At 39.2% G+C, this 17,604-nt stretch overlaps 1 protein-coding gene across 1 annotated transcript in view; it reads right to left on the minus strand.

Annotated features, from left to right (window-relative positions):
• The window catches only part of LOC146486159 (doublecortin domain-containing protein 1-like), a 39,505-nt gene that overhangs the window by 1,538 nt on the left and 20,363 nt on the right, over positions 1-17,604 (minus strand). Inside the window, exons 21-37 of the mRNA XM_085098803.1 lie at positions 16,266-16,512; positions 15,613-15,754; positions 14,442-14,639; positions 13,382-13,517; positions 12,792-12,865; positions 11,760-11,986; positions 10,183-10,253; positions 9,062-9,194; positions 7,654-7,913; positions 6,807-6,998; positions 5,056-5,392; positions 4,373-4,474; positions 3,356-3,474; positions 2,909-3,010; positions 2,748-2,822; positions 1,814-1,888; positions 615-690 (exon numbers count right to left, since the gene is read on the minus strand). Coding sequence (XP_084954929.1) covers positions 615-690; positions 1,814-1,888; positions 2,748-2,822; positions 2,909-3,010; positions 3,356-3,474; positions 4,373-4,474; positions 5,056-5,392; positions 6,807-6,998; positions 7,654-7,913; positions 9,062-9,194; positions 10,183-10,253; positions 11,760-11,986; positions 12,792-12,865; positions 13,382-13,517; positions 14,442-14,639; positions 15,613-15,754; positions 16,266-16,512 — 2,566 coding nt within the window. The remainder of the gene's footprint in view (positions 1-614; positions 691-1,813; positions 1,889-2,747; positions 2,823-2,908; positions 3,011-3,355; positions 3,475-4,372; positions 4,475-5,055; positions 5,393-6,806; positions 6,999-7,653; positions 7,914-9,061; positions 9,195-10,182; positions 10,254-11,759; positions 11,987-12,791; positions 12,866-13,381; positions 13,518-14,441; positions 14,640-15,612; positions 15,755-16,265; positions 16,513-17,604) is intronic.

Here is a 17,604-nt window from a genome sequence, read left to right on the forward strand (position 1 = left end):
CAAACGGCGCATGATAGTTGATGATAGTTAAAACTCGCTCACTCGTTTGACCACCAGCTATCATCTACTATCGTCAACTATCATTCACTTTGAGCGTGTTTAAATTCTTCTTCTTAAACTCATTAATAATTCAAAAGCCAAAGATAAAGAAAATCATGCACCGTGACGAAAAACTCCTCGTTTTTGCATCCTTAATTTCCCCTCCAAAACCAGTTCGTTTGGGAAGTTATGTCACACACTCGTCACAGTGTTTCATCACAATATCAAAAACCTCGAAGTTTGTAAAAAAAAAATACTCCGCTACGCGTCGTATTTTCAACTCCCTTCTACGTGTTTGATATGTGATGAAACACTGTGTCTCGTGTTTGATATATAACATGATATATGATGATAGTTTTCCCGTTTGACCGCGTGCATGATAGTCGATGATAATAGTGGATGGTAGTTTTGGCTTTCAGCAACTATCATCGACTCTCATGCGCCGTTTGACCAGGGCTTAAGGAAAAAGTTAACGAGGATAAAAGTTACCCTGATCTCGCTCCAAAAAAAGTATCAAGCAAAATAAACATACGCTAAACAGCAGAATAAAAATATGAGAAATGTGTGCGTCTCACCTCTTGCTCGCATGAAACCTTCTCCACAGCTAACACAAACGTCCTGATCTCTTCCTAAGTCACCGAACTCTGTTATCTAAACAATGAATTAGGTAACATACAAGGAACATCAGCTAAATCTGTTTAGTGTGAAAGGAGCATTTAGTCTCTTATGCATCAAGTGTGGTGATAAAGAGAAAGATGGAAATAATCCGCGTAAGTGTATAGTGAAGTGGTACTTGGAATAAGGGAATGAATGAAGAAAAAAAAACTCGGAAAAAATTCTGATCGAACCGAGACCTTCCGGCTGGCGGTCGGATGCTTCGCCGCAGACATTAAATACATTCAGTTTCATCGCGTCTGTTCATCCCATAGGGTTCAATAATCTTGCCCGTGGAAGTTAGAAATGCTTCTCTAGTTTTGCGAATGCCGCCTCTGTTAGATGTGATGAGTTCTAGGAGAATGAGTTCTATGTTGTTGATAGAATGGCCAGGAAGAGTAAAATGATCTGAAACGGCGGTAGGTTGATCAATACAAGGCCATACAAGGCCGCCTCCATAGCTCAGTTTTGGAGCCGTTGGAGACACTCAAAATTTCGAGGTTTTTGAAATGGAAAACATTTCTCCGTTCAATTCAAGTATTAAACATGCTAGAAAGATGGTCGAAATAGGTTGCGCGAAAACAATAACAATCTGGAAACATTATGAATCAGTCTTTCAAACACTATGAAAAATATCAAATAAATATTTGAAATAACTTCATATATTCACACTAGTTGAGAAAAGTAAATATTTCAATTTAGGTTCCAGGAATGAGTTGAATTCTGCATGCAAAATTGTCACTAGTGAAAAAGAAAGTTATTTTAATTTGCGTAGAGCCAGCAGGCAGGAAATAATTTTAATGAAGGTTACGACTTTTTTATAGTAAACATGTTTCAGATGAAACTTCATCCATCTTTTCTAGATATTGTAAACAGATTGTAATTCATTTGTAATGCGAGAATGTGGTGATTAAACTTCTTTATTATTATCTTCATCCACCCACAAGGAGGTTCTGTACTGAAGATGGATGAAATGTCACCCGAAACATGTTTGCCACAAATAAGTCGTAACCTTCACAAAAATTATTTTCATTTGATACGCACATGCTCTAGAAACAAGCGTTTTGTTCTAAGAGAAAGCTGTATTGAGAGTTATACATAGAAAACAAGAGTTGCAAACCTCATCTCCATCCAGTGTAAACAGTCTCCTGGCAGCACTGTTCAGATCCAAACGACTCGTGCATGCATCTAACAACTGAACAATACAATAACACATTAAAGTCTCTTTAACTAAAACTGTAACTAAAAATACTTATATAGCGCATTATCCATAAAATGTTCTAATGCGCTTTAAAGTGTAAAATCAGTCGAAGGCTTTCCTAAATAAAAAAAGTCTGAACTTTTACTTTAAAGCAAGAGAGACATGTGGTAGACCGAATGACCAAAGGAAGAGCGTTCCATAATTTAGGGGCGGCAAACATAAACGCACGATCACCAAGAGTTTTATAAGACTTTGTTCGAGAATACTGAAGTAAAACTCCATTGTCAGTGCTGCGAAGGTTGCAGCGAGACGACTTGCTAACTGCAATGGGGTCTGACAGGAAGGTAGGTGCTACATCTTCTAAAACTTTAAACGTTATTAAGAGTATTTTAAAATCAGTAAACAACATACATGGCGGGGGCAACTATTTTGAACTTTGACACCAACGACAACAACAACACTGTTATCATGCTCCTTTCCCACTGAGCACCATGATAAACTCTAAAGTAAATGGAACATCCGGGAACCAAGCACATCCGGGATACTTCTCCTCCGCGGCTCCAAAAGAATACCGTATGTATCATCAAAGAAGGCGACAAACTCTACCGAAAACGCTTAGCGATTTAAAAAGTGCCCATGTGTCCTATTAAACAGTAAATTACGTTCCGGTGCTGAAATACTGTCGTTCTAATAATTTTGACGTGCTTTGTTCAGTTCTGAGAGTGGTTGGCCTGATTCTCAGGCCGAGGTCTGAGGTCTCGGAATCAGCGTCTCAGACACACAGTCTGGGGAGTGATATTCTTGTCGATTTCGTAGAGGCAAAAAAGGGATTAAAAAACCACAGCACACAAACCTCTTTCATGCTGCTTCCGAACACAACCACAGCTCTTTGTTTAGTTTCGCCATTTGGAACAGCGTTGACTCGCACCTGCGATAATTGTCAAAAAGAACAACGCATTACTGAATCCTTCTTTTCAGTTTTCAGAAAACATGTATCTTTATCACAGAACTTACTGTTTTCGGTTTTAAGTAAAGCCGCTGTGTGGACTCTTTCGCAGTCTTACAAAGGAAAGCTTCGCCTTGGGTTTGCCGTGATTTAACTCCTTGAAGGTGATTCTGGGGATGACATCAAAACTGTTTAGTTCACATTAATCTCATAACGAAATTTTTCAAACACGTTTCTTCACCGTTTTTACACTAGTTTCTATCGGCTACATGAATTATTCAGTACAACATCCTCGTCGATTACTTTAAAATAGGCCATTTCCGAGTTGCTTTCAACCTCATTACGAAAGCAAGACTAAGTGCAAAGCTTTTCATGTCAAAATTAGTTTTGTTTGCGTATGAATGAAAACTAATTTTCGTAATAACAACTCACGAAGCCTATTCTTTTTCTCTGTCTGCAAGACGGGGTTGATATTGTAGACAGATATCATATGTTGATCTAGCGTTTGTGTGCACCTTGAGTTCGTTAATGGCTTCTTCCTTCTTCTCCTCAGCCCGGGTGGGTTCCTGCCATGCTGGCGTCAACACCACTCTCCTGGGGGAGGATGGAGGGCTCTTCATGTTCATTCGACGTCCTGAGAGAAAACAATACAAAAGACTGTCAATTAAAGCAGGGTCAAATTAGCTTGGATTAACTTGGATTCATTCAGTTTACCTCGGCCTTTACGCTTAGCAATTGAAGGTCTTTACCACTTATCACAGTGAAGTTCGATGCAGGTAACCGACTCATTGCCACGTTTGCTTGCCAACGAGACAAACCCTTGACTTTCAGTACAATCCGACCAATTGATGGATGAACTGTCACCAAAAACACCGATATTTGGCAATGAACTAGTCCTACGCAGGCTACCAAATGTGATTGTGGTTGCACGCTTAAAAATGTGACCGTCCGCTATGACGTGCATGAATTACTTTTTACCGTGTGAAAATAAAGATTGAATTGCAAAAGCATCGGATTGTAAAATAACATGGAAAGATTTGCCATCTGCTTCAGGTCTTCCACAGAACAGACATAGAGATAAATCTTGAGATCTTGTTGCTTTGAAGAGTTCACTTGACTCAAGCTCATTTGTACAAAAACAACTACAGTTATAATATTGCTTAGACTCATTATAACAAGAAATTGGTATCAATGCCGTGGATACCCAAAACAAGCAATGTTCCAGGCTGTACAAAGTACGTGAAAAGCCACAGAAATACTCTTGAACATTTTGTTTGGTGTACAACGTTCTCTTCGCTGAAGAAGTGACATTGTGGTGTTGGTCATCCATACAGGCTCAACGGGGTTTAAGAAGAGAACCGTTAATCGAGGCGAATGAATATGCGGTGTAGAGTGATACTTCCTGCGCTTGCCTCCTCTTTGTTTTTCTGCGCCTGCGCGCACTTGGCACAAAAGATTCCGTGACCCTTCCCAAAACTTCCCTTGGGCCCCTGTCAGGGGAGGTGAAGGGGGTGGGGTGGGTGAATACTCACCCTGCATGTGCCTGAGGACATGTTTCTCCTGGTCAAGGTAGGCTTGTACCCAGGTCCTCTCTTCTCTGTGCTTCATTGACAACAAGTACTGTTTATCAGCCTCTGAAATGAAACCATGAAACAACACCATATATTAGTGTTTAACTGTTTGAAGTATCGAGAAAACTGGGCGCGGCTGAAAGACAAGAACCTTTAGGAAATAATCTTTATTGGTGAGTAATTAAAGTGCAATCAAAGATAAAACTAACCCCCGGTAATCTTAATCGTGCCTAAGTACTGGTACTCAATTAGAATCACTACCCAGCTCTAGAAGTTGAGCAGGGATGGCACAGTGGTGAGAGCACTCGCCTCCTACCAATGTGGCCCGGGCTCGATTCCCCAAATCGGTGTCATATGTGGACTGAGTTTGTTGTTGGTGCTCGTCCTTGTTCCGAGAGGTTTTTCGCCGGGTACTCCAGTTTTCCTCTCCCCTCAAAAAGTAACATTTCTAAATTCAAATTCGAATTTATCCCCAGTTGGTGCTCTGCGCTAAATACATTGACACTTGAATAAAGTGATTTTTTTACTTCTCAAATACACTAAATCTCGGTGAATAAAAAAACACGGCTTGCATAACATTCTCCGCTTTGGTGATCTGTTCTTAATTTGATACAAACCACAGTAACATTAAAATCCAAACTTACCTTCCAAAGGCACAAATGGTTCACCACAGGACACCCACACATCAATAGGCCATCGAGCGTCCCACCTCGGAAGACCTTGTTGTTCCTTGCTGTTGATTACAGGCACAGATCCAGTCCTTCCCTCGCTCACACGGTAAGTGACATTTCCGGAGGAATGGTCATCGTCTTCCTCCTCCTCAGAGATGTGTAAGTTTTGAAACGCCTCAGTCTCCAGTAGCTCTTTCTCCCTTTGTTCAGCTGCAGTTAATCTAACACCTTCTGGTTTGTATAATGGCCGGTTTTCAGCCTCTACAACATCTACTGCGTGACCCTTGTGAGCAACTCGCCCTTCGGTGATCTACGAAATAACGACATATTTTGCTCACACTATGATATATAATGACGTAGTGTAGCTAAAGCGTTTTTGTAATGTTTAAAACACGAGCAGCAGTGTTTTATCGGGATTTAAAACCACGAGGCGCAAGCCGAGTGGTTTTAGACCCGATAAAACACGGGCTGCGAGTTTTTTTGAACGACTTCAAAAACATTCCTGGAAAAGAATGTGTCAAGAGAGTTCATAACAATGATGCTTTTGTGAACGTTGGAAGTTAGCATACGAGAAAAACATTAAACACCGCACACTAATAGGGAGGAGGTTTTATCGGATATAAAACCATTGCACGTGATGTTTTATCGACCATTTGATAAGTCAATGGGATTATGAATTATTAATGAGTTTTTGAATCTATGTCTCATCGGGGACTGGGCCATACTAAGACATCAGACAAAAATTGATTGACGGCGACTTGTTAAAACAAGTTTTTTTATTTTCAGCGAGAAGCTTTGATCACGGTGATCAGAACCTGTGTGTATAACCTTAGAATAAACGTGAGTCGTTTAACTAGAGTAAAATTGTGTGGATACTATCTCCAGCGGCCGGAGAAAATCCAACAACGTCTACGGCTCGGATTATATTACAATATTGATATTTTGTTCTAGTTGGTTAGTGTTTAGTATGTGCTTAGCTTGTGTGTACCATGTCTGTGCGAAGGTTATCGCGTAGCTTCCAAATATACACATGAATTATTTTTTAAAAGTTTTTGAATTAATAAATAAAGATAGGGAAGAAAAAAGACGTTTGCTGAGACAAGGGTTCACAAAAGAAAAGCCGGCTGCTGATATCCTCTGCGAAGATTAAACTAATTCAAAGTAGAATTATCTTTCTTGTATTTAAAACTGCAACTGTTTACGCTGCATTCGACGCAACTTACTTCGTGGATGAAATTGGCCGGTATTATTTCAAGTTATTGCATTTTAATCCAGTTTGAAGCTTGCCACATTTTACCATCCGTCACTCTTTACGTCGACAAAGATTTTTGTTTTTTCTTTCTATCGGTTTAATTAGTTCAATAGACTCTTCTCCAAAATGGCCGCAACAGGTTTGAATGAGTTAAAATTGAACTGAATGAAAAACTGATACCAGCACTGGAAAGAGCACCTTTACTTTAGTAACCTTGCAAAGTTTCAAGCATATTAGGTGTTACAACAGCTTGGGAAATGTAAGATGAAATTTGACAAATTTACAGACGTTTGTATGAACGTCTGTAAATTTTTCATTTTTCAACTTACATTTTCTCAGCTGATATTACACCTGATATGCTGAAACTTTGCAGGGCTACTAAAGAAAAAGTGCTCTTTCTAGTGCTGGTATACGTTTTTAATTTTAACTTATTTGAATAGCATCACCTAAAGTATCGTGAACTAGAACGCACCTTGTCAGCGCCGTTACTGTCAGAGTTGACTCCATCTGTTTGTTGTGCTGCAGCCGTGTCATCATACTGCTCCGTGTTGGTAGTATAAGGTCTGATCAGCTGCTGGATATCCGTGATTACCTCCCCACAGCAAGTGTACAGACGGCGGGCAGCAGATGCCAGGCCAAGCTTGACGGTGCACTGATCCAGCAGCTGGAAAATACACAGAAAAACAAATACAGTCAGGAAAAAATATATATAAAAAGCTTCCACTTGAATGATCAAACTCGACCGTGTTTTTTTCCCACTTCACTATTAAAAAGCAAACTCAGTGCCTGCTTATTGTACAGCGGTCTCCGTTTGAATGCCGTTAAACATAAACCAAAGTACTTATTTCAACCAATCACAACAGACATAAAAAGCGCAATGAAACAATCAAAATTCGAAGCAATTACAGGTAAAAGGTGCCAAGCGCGGGAAATGAATGTGCGGGAAAGCATGTAACAACAACTTAACGCGGGAAAACAAGTAACCAGTGCCAAGCGTGGGAAAACCGTAAGACAATCCATCATGGACTTTGGTTTTGTTCATGAATAGAGCGTCTTCACGTGACGTCATCGCCGCCATGTTGGTGTACCGTCATTTAGCTGGGTTTGTTATGGTAAACCAACATGGTCACCACGCCTTTACCATAGGAATCTCTTGGGATTAGCTGCATACGCTCTATTGGTTAACTCTTTTGACGCGTTATCGCTACACATGCTTAAATGCTAGCAAACATCGACAATTCTCCGCTTCCACGCGATGATTAGGATGTGAAGCAGTTCAGTTAAGACATGGCATTACATCACGTCATATTTATACATACCGCATGAATACTTGAGCCAATGAGAATCTCTCCTTGCCCTCTGCTGCCTTCTCCGTTCTTGAAGGCCCTTATTCTGACAGCAGGGACATTCTGAGCCATGTGCAGCTCACGGGTGATGGTCCGTACACTGCCTTCATTTCTGAGCCTCTGCAGCTGGTGTTCCCACAGGTCCAGTGTGGCTTCAGCCTCCAGACTGGACAGATCGACTTTGCTGTTCAAGCACTTGAAAGAACTACTTAACCTTAGGCCTTGCTCTTGAGCTGAAATATAGTTGACAGCAAAAACTGTTGCAGTCTTCGTAACCAGTGGCAGACGCTTAATGGCAACAGAGAGATTTACAATTACGCTAACGCCAAACGGCAGAAATGACCACGTGACCATGTTGATCTTGCATTTGCCGCTCGCTGTTTTCAGTTTATCAGTAAAATTGAATAGTTTCGCGTCAGCATCAACGGCGATAATTATTTTGCACCAGAGTGATTTTACTTAACCCGTGAAATAGGTAGTAGGATACTACGCGCTATTATGCACTAATTCCATTGTCTTCTTTTGTTTACTTGTAGCTATTTGGTACTAGTTGTTATTCTCTGTTTCACGGCTCAAGTAAAATCACTCTATTCTATTTACCTTTAGTTATCAATGCTTATTTATTCAAGAAAACATAAACGCGAATCTCACGTTTGCCATTTGGCGTAAACGCGATTCAGAATCTCTTCAATGTTTTTATCAGTTTTTGCGTCTGATTTCTACATTTCGTCGTTGCAACTACCTGGAAGCCTGAAACTGGTTAGAGAAGGCGGGGAATACCAAACGGCGCTGCTAGAAACGTGAAATGACCCCATACACGGGCGATCAGACAACTTTGTCTCCACGCTATGTACATCTCAAAATCTGATTTGAAACTGAATGACAGGATTTGTAAAGAGAATGAAAGCATTACTTTAGCAATTTAGCGCTAGCAGTCGTACTTTTACGATGTGAATGACCAAAACATTTTTATAATTTGTCACATGATAACGTGCTCACTGACTGAGTTAGATCGATAAGGGGGTAGTAGTTTCTTAAGAAACTGTGGTGCTGCGTCGGTAAGGAGTAGAAACAAATATTTGGTTTATCAACAGCGTTGATAACGAAAGGTAAATTGGCCACAGTAAAGAGATTCGAGTGCTGAAGTTTCGAGTGATAGCCCTTCGTCAGAGCGAATCAAGGAAATGTGGGTCGAATGTGTTTGTACAGTGAGTAGTGGAGCCACGCTATTGGTGAGAGCAAGGTACGTGGAAAACAAGAATAAATCAGTCGAATAAGTTAGAGAGAGCCGAACAAGATAACATTTGGCTCCTTGTCTAGGCTCACACAGTTCGCTGCGTTCGGCCCACGCCCTTCCTCACACAGAACATTATTTATTCACCTGTTCCTAGCGCACAAGCAAAGCCAGTGTGGTACTGGTGAAGCCGCTGTAGCTTATGTCTTCCTCGGGAAGACTTTCCACAAGCTTCACACAGGTATGTCTGCTTTGATGTACCAGACATGTACACGTAACCCTGAAATAAATCAGTGAGATCATATAATGAGAATGATAGTCATCAGCTACAGTGTATGTGAACTGTGTCCGGACGAAATATTTATGTATGGAAGTCCCTTTAGTGATGAGAACAAAAAGTTGAGAAGAAATTGTAAAGAAAGTTTACGAAAAAATCAGGTTTAAAAAAAAAACAAACAAACAAAACAAAACTGGTGAAATGTCCAGCTGAGCTATCTAATATCGGGCCGATATTGAAATACACGAAATGATAGTGTATGCAAACAGGTGCAGAATGCGCCCACAAAAACTTCATCATCATAACATCATCATTCAAATGTTTGGTTTAGTTTTATCAGTTGATTGTGGCCTTTACTGTAAACGTGATTGTATTCTAATTATGTTTCCACTTAAGACGTGTCATCATCATCATCATCATCATCATCATCATCATCATCATCGTCGTCGTCGTCGTTGTCATCATTATTAGGGACCTTTAGATTCTAGTACGAGTACGACAACGAGTTTTTCCAATAAACAAAGACTGCGCACGCGTGAACCAGTGTCATTTTGGCGGGAAAACGAGATAGCCGTCGTCATTTTACTACGAGTTTTTGTGAGAACGGCGTAATGGCGAAAACAAATCCTCGAAACGTAGGTGATCTTGTCTTTTTGGAATCACGAAGGGCTTAGCTATCATCATTCAAAACAACTGCGTCAAGTTCGTCGCTCACCAGGAGTAAATGAAGGTTTCTGGGATATACCTGTTCTTTGTACTTCGCTAGTAACTTGAAGTCAAATCTCCTATTCGTGGTCGTACTTGTACTAGAGTCTAAAGATCTCTATTATGCTTTCGCTACACGACAATGAAGAAGGCAACAATCATTTGCCAATCATTCAGTCCTACGAAACAAGTAATTGTTTGATTTCTCAAGTTGCAGGTTTGATTAAAATGTTCCTTTAATCAAAAGGAGTTTGCAGCTAAGTTGGTTTGCTGAATGAAAACTTACGGGTTGAGGAACTTGCTGAGGTCCAAGAACAGCATATGTACACACGTTAGACTTGTTGGCAGCAGTGATTTCTATAAACCACAAACCACAAAAATAAGAAAGAGAAATAAATAAGAATTGCCAAGTGACTCTTCCGCTATCTAAAACACATTTTGTCGTTGATTCCGTTACTTCTAAAGCAAACAACTGAACAAACCACCTTTTCAGTCAGTCAGTCAGTCAGTCATCTTTTCAGTCAGTCAGTCATGCATTACCATTACCATTACATTTCTAACACCAAAAGAGCGACGAGAAAGGACAATAATTACTGCGAGACAGTTTTAATTAGTGATCTACAGGCTGTACCACCAATGCCTTGTTAGCTAATGTTCAACACCGAACTTGAAATTTACCGGGATGGTACTGAGAACGAAAATATTTCAGAGTTCTTTTTTGGACAGTGGCGTAAAGACTTGGAATACGCTTCCTATTTCAGTAAGATCCATTACCAACCCTTCTCAATTTAAAACTGTCCTCGCCAACTTTTTAAAAACCAGACTATGATTTCCTTTTCTACTCCAAATAAATAATTGTAACGTAATGTGTAATGTATAAAGTACGAAAGTAACTCTGAAGAACATCCTACAGTACTCAATATTTGTTGACTCAAATATTGAGTAATGCAGGATGTTCTTCGGAGTTACTTTCGTACTTTATTATTTACATTTGTCGGCTGGAAATGGCTTCTGGTGTCATGTATATGTACACAATTTTTATTATTAACATTAATGTAATAATACAGAACTCAATTTAAATCAGCCAAGACTGAACTGGATACTCCCTGTATAAAAATTTGTTTTAAAAAAATAAATTTAACAAAAATGAACAAAGCTTGAAGCAATTTTGAAATATTGGATCCTGAAAAGGTACTTTGTTTTCTTGTATTCATGACTTATGGTGCGTTCGATTGACGCTATTCCGGAATAGGAATACATATAACGATGACAAGAAATCCCCCAAGAGGTTTTAGGAGTTACTGGAGTACAAAATTGCTCTTAAATTATCATGTGTCAGTGAATGCTTGCAGGAATGGCTTTCCAAATTACTTAAGGCGGGGGTACACCTGAAAGCCGTGTTCACGCCGCTTAAAATCGGTTAAATGGAAATATCTTGTTCGCGTTTCAAGCAATACAAAAACCCTATGCTCATTACACAAATCAATGTCTTGGGGTGTTTTGTAAATTTTTGGGTGATTTTTAGCTCTATTTGGGAGGAGATAGTTTTTCTCAAAAGAGTAGTAAAATTAAGAGAAATAAGAAATATTGAAGATTAAGTGAAGTTTTAAAATTAGAATTTGTAGTTAATAATTAATAGACGGATACCAAGTTAGTCCACTAGAAACCCGGGGTGCTCTTGCGTGGGTATCAACTGTCTGTTAGTACTCCAAAAATCATTTTCTTTCTTCTATCCATTCTTAAAACCTCTTCAAACATCACTCAAATTCGGGTGTACCCCCGCCTTAAAAGAGAAATTTAACAACTATTCTGCTTATTCCTATTCTGGAATACGGTCAATCGAACGAAACCTTAAAGTCGAACCTCTGTTGGTACTGTCTGCAGACATGGCCTCAATAAAGCCTGTGATAGGATCAAATCTCCACAGCTGGTTTGCATTCCCGTTGGCGCAACTCTTACGATGAGCCACAGACGCCACTGCACCCTCAAAGCTCTGCGCAGGGGTGTAGTCCAGGGAGAATGAGTCATTCCCCAGGGGAGGGGTGGTGACTGTCAATACAAGCTGCTGGTTTGAACGCTGGTAAATGAAGCTGAAACAAGAATTGACAATATGACTGTTACTTGCAATTATAACAATGTCTGTGTAACGCAAAACATCATCGTCATCATCATTTGGCCATATTCACGGGGGCCTCTGTAACACACGGTGGATAAGAATGGAAGACACAACAGAAACACAAACGATGAAATGTTTATCTTGTCAAAAGTAAATGAGACAAAGAGAAAATCTGAGTACCCGACAGGAATCGATCAATCTCGCTTCGGCCAGATGCACTAATCACTGGGGTTCAGGGCCCAGTTTTTAACGTGAACGTTGATTCCAGTTTAATTACTAATCAATAAAGATCTTTCAAAATATCTTTGTCCCTCAGTTTTGAAATAGAGTTTTCCTTACCATTGGCTTAAAATTAGCTTTAAAAAACATTTTAAACTAGCGGGATGACTCACTCACTCCTCACACTGCTCGCATCAGCAATGTTGAACGCGCCTTTTGCTCGCAAAGAAAGAAAGAAAGAAAGAAAGAAAGATGATGGAAAAAAGCTGGTGGAATAAGGATGGTAGTAAACGGACGAGAATAAACTGGATTCGTTGTGGGAATACTGTTTTACGATAGCTTGGTTTGTAATATTGACAAATCTTTCACGGTATGGGTGTTTTACAAAACAATCACCCTGAATAGCAACCTGGAAAAAATAACATTTTTCCCTCAATGAAAACCAACACTTCAAAATTCCAATTCGACTCTTGAGGGCCACCCCAATTAACCTCGAGATAACTTGATACGTTTTTTTTGTGATAATCGGTGAGGAAAGGTGATACAAAACTACAGCTTACCCGTCTTCAGCAATGACCCATCTCTGGGTGAAATCCTCCAGCTTCTTCTTACAAAGAACAACTTCAGATTTTCCCTGCACATATAAAACAAGCCATAAAATACAGTTTAGAACTAAAACAAAAGGACTGGATAGCAGAAAGCAGGTTAAACGTTTAAGAAAAACGAGAATAGTTTTGATCCTTGAAAACATGTTTTGACAGCTCTTCTGTCATCTCCAGTTTTAAATTGTAAAGTACAAAGTTAAAGGAGAGTTTTAAATTTGCATGGTGCTATTGTTGGTTTAAAGTAGGTTGCTCCTATTGGATAGGAATAACTTTGTACTTTACGATGATAGAAGAGCTGTCGAAACATGGTTTCAAAAATCAAAACTGTTGTCGTTTTTCTTAAAATTTTAACTAAAATAAACTGTATTAGGTAAAAATCGTTCTCTGGTTAAACAGAGAACGAGAACGATTTTTACCTAATTAATATGTCTTATCCTGGTTACAGTTCTATTTTTACTCTAAAATAAACTGGTAAAGCAAATTGATATAAAGGGAAATAACAGATAGAACACGGTGTGGGAAAGGATGAATTTCGCCGCCCTTACCTCATTGGAAGAGTCAGTAAGCCCTAACACCAGAGAGGTCCCTTTCAGACTTATGAAGCCATCATTGTTGAGCGACCATCTTTGACTCTGGCATGGATCAGATGGCTTTGCATCTTGAGTTTTGAGAACTTGCCGTCTGGAATGAAAAGCATGCAATAACAAAAATAACCCTAAAAATCATTCATTCGTGTCTATGGTGACCACAGCTGTAATTCTAACAAAGTGCATTTTTAATTCAAGGCATCTATCGTATGTTTTTCCAAAATTAATTACTTATTTTTATTTTCCAACACAACCCGCCCCTCATACTAGAGGACTACAATACAAGCATTTAAGTGAGTTAAACAGGTTTGTGGTGCACTGAGAATATTAACTGTTTAATGTTTTCCAGAGTAGAAGAATCGGAAAAAAAGAGTGGAGTAGATTGTTCCATTGAGATATTGTTCTTGGGTAGAAAGAGACACGGTTGGAGGCAGAGGTTGTTGATATTAGAATGAAATTATCACGGTGAGTCAGAATGCCTGGTTCTCCGCTTTGTTGGTTTAAGGGAGTTCCTGGGGTCAACTGCAGTGCGACAGGAACAACTTGGAAACATTCGAACTTTTATCAATTCTACGCCCTTTTTTTGCCTTAAATAAGAGGACACCCCTTGACCTCTATCCCTCATTGAGGCAGCCCTTGACTTCACTAGTATGCTTCCAACGTTTTAGTTTGGGGATGAAATCTACCATTAAAACAGTGTGACCATGAAAATGAAAGCTATTGCGCATTATTTCAATGTGCTGTTTATCACGTTGTACAAAGTGGTTCTAACTACATACATACATATACATACATTTATTTGGTAAAATAGGCCAATATATAGGAAACTTATATAACTGTCTGTGGACAATATCCTAAAGTGTGACCATCCAAAAGAAAGCTACTGAGCAACTTAATCTAGTGCACCTTTTAACTGAAGGAAGTTGTTTTTCACCAGTTTATATTTAGAAAATTTGTCAAACTCTGGCATTTTGAGGCAGTGAAGAGCTAACAGACAAGAGATCAGTGTGATTGTTACCTGAATTTCCGCTGCAGCTGTCGATCAGAGAAAATCACCTCGTTGTCAAAGTCATTATCTTCCTTGTCATCCACTGACTGGTCATCCTTGAGTGTCCTTTCATTTTCCCATGGCCATTGCAGGGTCTTAAGTCGCTGCTCAGCACGTATGTGAGATCGCTCGTGGGCATTTAATGCATGGCTGTAAATATCCTCTTGGCTGGAAGAGAAACAAAGAAGAAAGTTTGGAAACTGATTTCAAAGCAAGAGGCACTGGCCTAAAACGATAATGATGATGATGATGATGATGATGATGATGATGATGATGATGATGGGTTGGAGGGGAAGTATGAAGACAACATTGATGATGATGGTGATGAAAGTGATGCTGTTGCGGGGAGCAGGGATGGTGCAGTGATGTGGCCCAGGTTTGATTCCCGAACACGGTGTCATATGTGGGTCGAGTTTGTTGTTGGTTCTCGTCCTTGCTCCGATTTGCTCTGCGAGGTTTTTCTCCGGGTACTCCGGTTTTCCCCTCTCCCCAAAAACCAACATTTCCAAATTCCAACTCGATCTGGAATCTGCGGGCCACAGGTTTGTCAGTTGCAAGAGACTGTTAAGTGTCACCCTTTTTTAAGAAAGTTGATTTCTTTTAAATTATTTGTTATGAACTCTCTTGACACACGCTTTTCCAGGAATGTTTTTGAAGCGTTCAAAAAACTCGCAGCACGTGTTTTATCAGGTCTAAAACCACTCAGCTACGCCTCTTGGTGTTAAATCCCGATAAAACACTGCTGCTCTTGTTTTAAACATTACATAAAAGGTTTCACTGTGTTACGGTACCATGGGGGTAGTGAAACCACAAGAATGAAAATGATTCATTCTCACAACTCTGTCCAAGACATTACATTACCACTCTAAAATGACCATTACCAACTACCATGCAGGCTTTACACAAGGCAATGTAGCAGCGCTCATAAAGTCTTACATGATTGGCTTGCAACCCTTTTAGACAACAACAGAACAATACCCCCAACCCTAAAAACAACAGCAGCTGCTACAAATTAAAACAATAAAAGCTTACAAGAGCTGCTACACACAAATGATTCTTGACTGAAAAACTAGTGGTCTTTATTGTATGTCAGGTGAATTTTCATACGTGCACAGGTCTGCGCAGGTTAATCTTTTAGTACCTGTCTTCGTTGTCCAGTCCAGTTAATTCTTCATCATTATGACCAGTTGCTAGTTTTTCTCGTTCCTCAGAACTCAGAGCACATTTTGCTACACACAAGTGGGAACCACTGGTCACAGCTCCATCAACTTGAAGAACCAAATCTTGTAGAAACCAAACAAGAACATAGCTAGGTTAGCAGCTGCATTTCCTTAATTTATGAAGCCCTAACAGTGACCAGCATCAAATTTCTCCTCGTAATATCTATGCTTATTCAACCCCTGAGGTTATGAGAAGTAAGGATATGATCACCCAAGGTGAATTTACTTGATATATTAATAACTTCTCCCCTGTACTTTTATAAGAAAAGTATTGGGACAAGATAGGAGAATTTGTTCTTTGAAATTACTCTGACCACTTGGATTTGTTTCACAGTTAAGCCCTGTTTTCAAATCCAAGACCACACTTGGTAAATAGTCATCTGGTTTGCCTCCCACCAAATGTTATGTTCAGTTTGTATATCTATTTCACTGATTTGTAGCGTCCTCAATTACGTGTAGCTCTACAGTGCCAAATACTTTGACACTTAAATAAAGTCAATATCATTATCGTTATTATTATTATTATTATTATTATTATTATTATTATTATTATTATTATTAAATAACTACTAACCTGCAGGATCCCTCAGGGCACAGTACTGCCTGATGTTTGAGATATCTGCAGCAAGGTTTGCAAGTACAGCTCTTCTCTGTTGTTCAGAATAGGACAGCTGTGGATCACTCCATGGGTCTCCACACGTGACATACACTAACTCATCTCTCTGGAGCTCTGACAGACTGATCACTTCTTTTCCGTCTTTTGTGAATAGCCTCCTTGCAGCGAAAGGCAGGTGGACAGCATCTGTGCACCTGTCTAGGAACTAGAGAAAATTTTACCACTTAGACGGCACATATAATGTTTTCATTCTCTTGTCATTATATTATAAAAGTTTTTAAGATTTGCATATTAGTACTTTACATGTAGTTTTTAACAGGATGAAATGACAGTAATGTTTTCATTCCTTGTTATTACATTATATTAGCTTTTGGGATTTGCATACTAGTATTTTAGAATCAACTTAGTATTTTATATAAAAAATGAATAGTTGTAAGAGTAGTCTATGTCCTTAACTCACATCGTAATAGCTTTTATGAGGGCTCCTGTTGATAGTAGGAACAGCAGTAGTAGATAGTAGGCGTCTCTCTATCATTAAGTCTACATAATGTAATTATGGGATTTTCAAGGTTCTAAATTAATATTATTGTAGCCTGAAGCAGTTCTGAGTAGTTACTCTTCCTATGAATGGAATGCTTTCCTATGTTCAGAAGGTGAGAGAATTAATTAATATTTTCAGAAAAACACCTCAAAGTTTGTTTCCTGTAGTCCAAGATCGTTTGGGGACCATATGCTTGTTACACATTTTGACCTGTTGGGATTTTTTTAGCTAAATTTTGCATGACATAAAATGTCAAGAGAACACATGATTCCCCCAATTTGATGATGTTTGGCTGATGTTGGTTTCCCAAAAATCCTAGCTGCCCTTGTTTTGCTCTCCTAATGATATTTTTTGTATCACCAAAAGAAACAAAATTAATTTCCTCCAATCTACATAATTTTTAAAAGATGTATGAAAGTTTGAGGTGACATTTCACCAAAGAACACCAATTTTCACCACCATTAAATCTGTTTTTCAAAGGAACGTTCTCAACAGATATTTTGAAAGAACAGTAGGGGTCCCCTGCAAAGAGACAACAAGGAGGAGAGATTCTTATTCAAGGAGACACTGCAATGGCAGAAAACGTTTATTTTGCAAACCACCAATTTTCTGACTAACATTTACATGGAAAGTTTTCAAGTGACTACTGTATCTCCAGGGCCCGGTTGTTCGAAAGCCGATAAACGGTAATCCATGATTAAAAGTTAACCAAGGTTTTCTGCTTGCTGGTTAATCTTTTTTAAACTCTAATGTTAA

The sequence above is a fragment of the Pavona decussata genome, unplaced genomic scaffold, assembly GCF_977016875.1.
Source record: "Pavona decussata unplaced genomic scaffold, jaPavDecu1.1 SCAFFOLD_21, whole genome shotgun sequence".
NCBI lineage: Eukaryota > Metazoa > Cnidaria > Anthozoa > Scleractinia > Agariciidae > Pavona > Pavona decussata.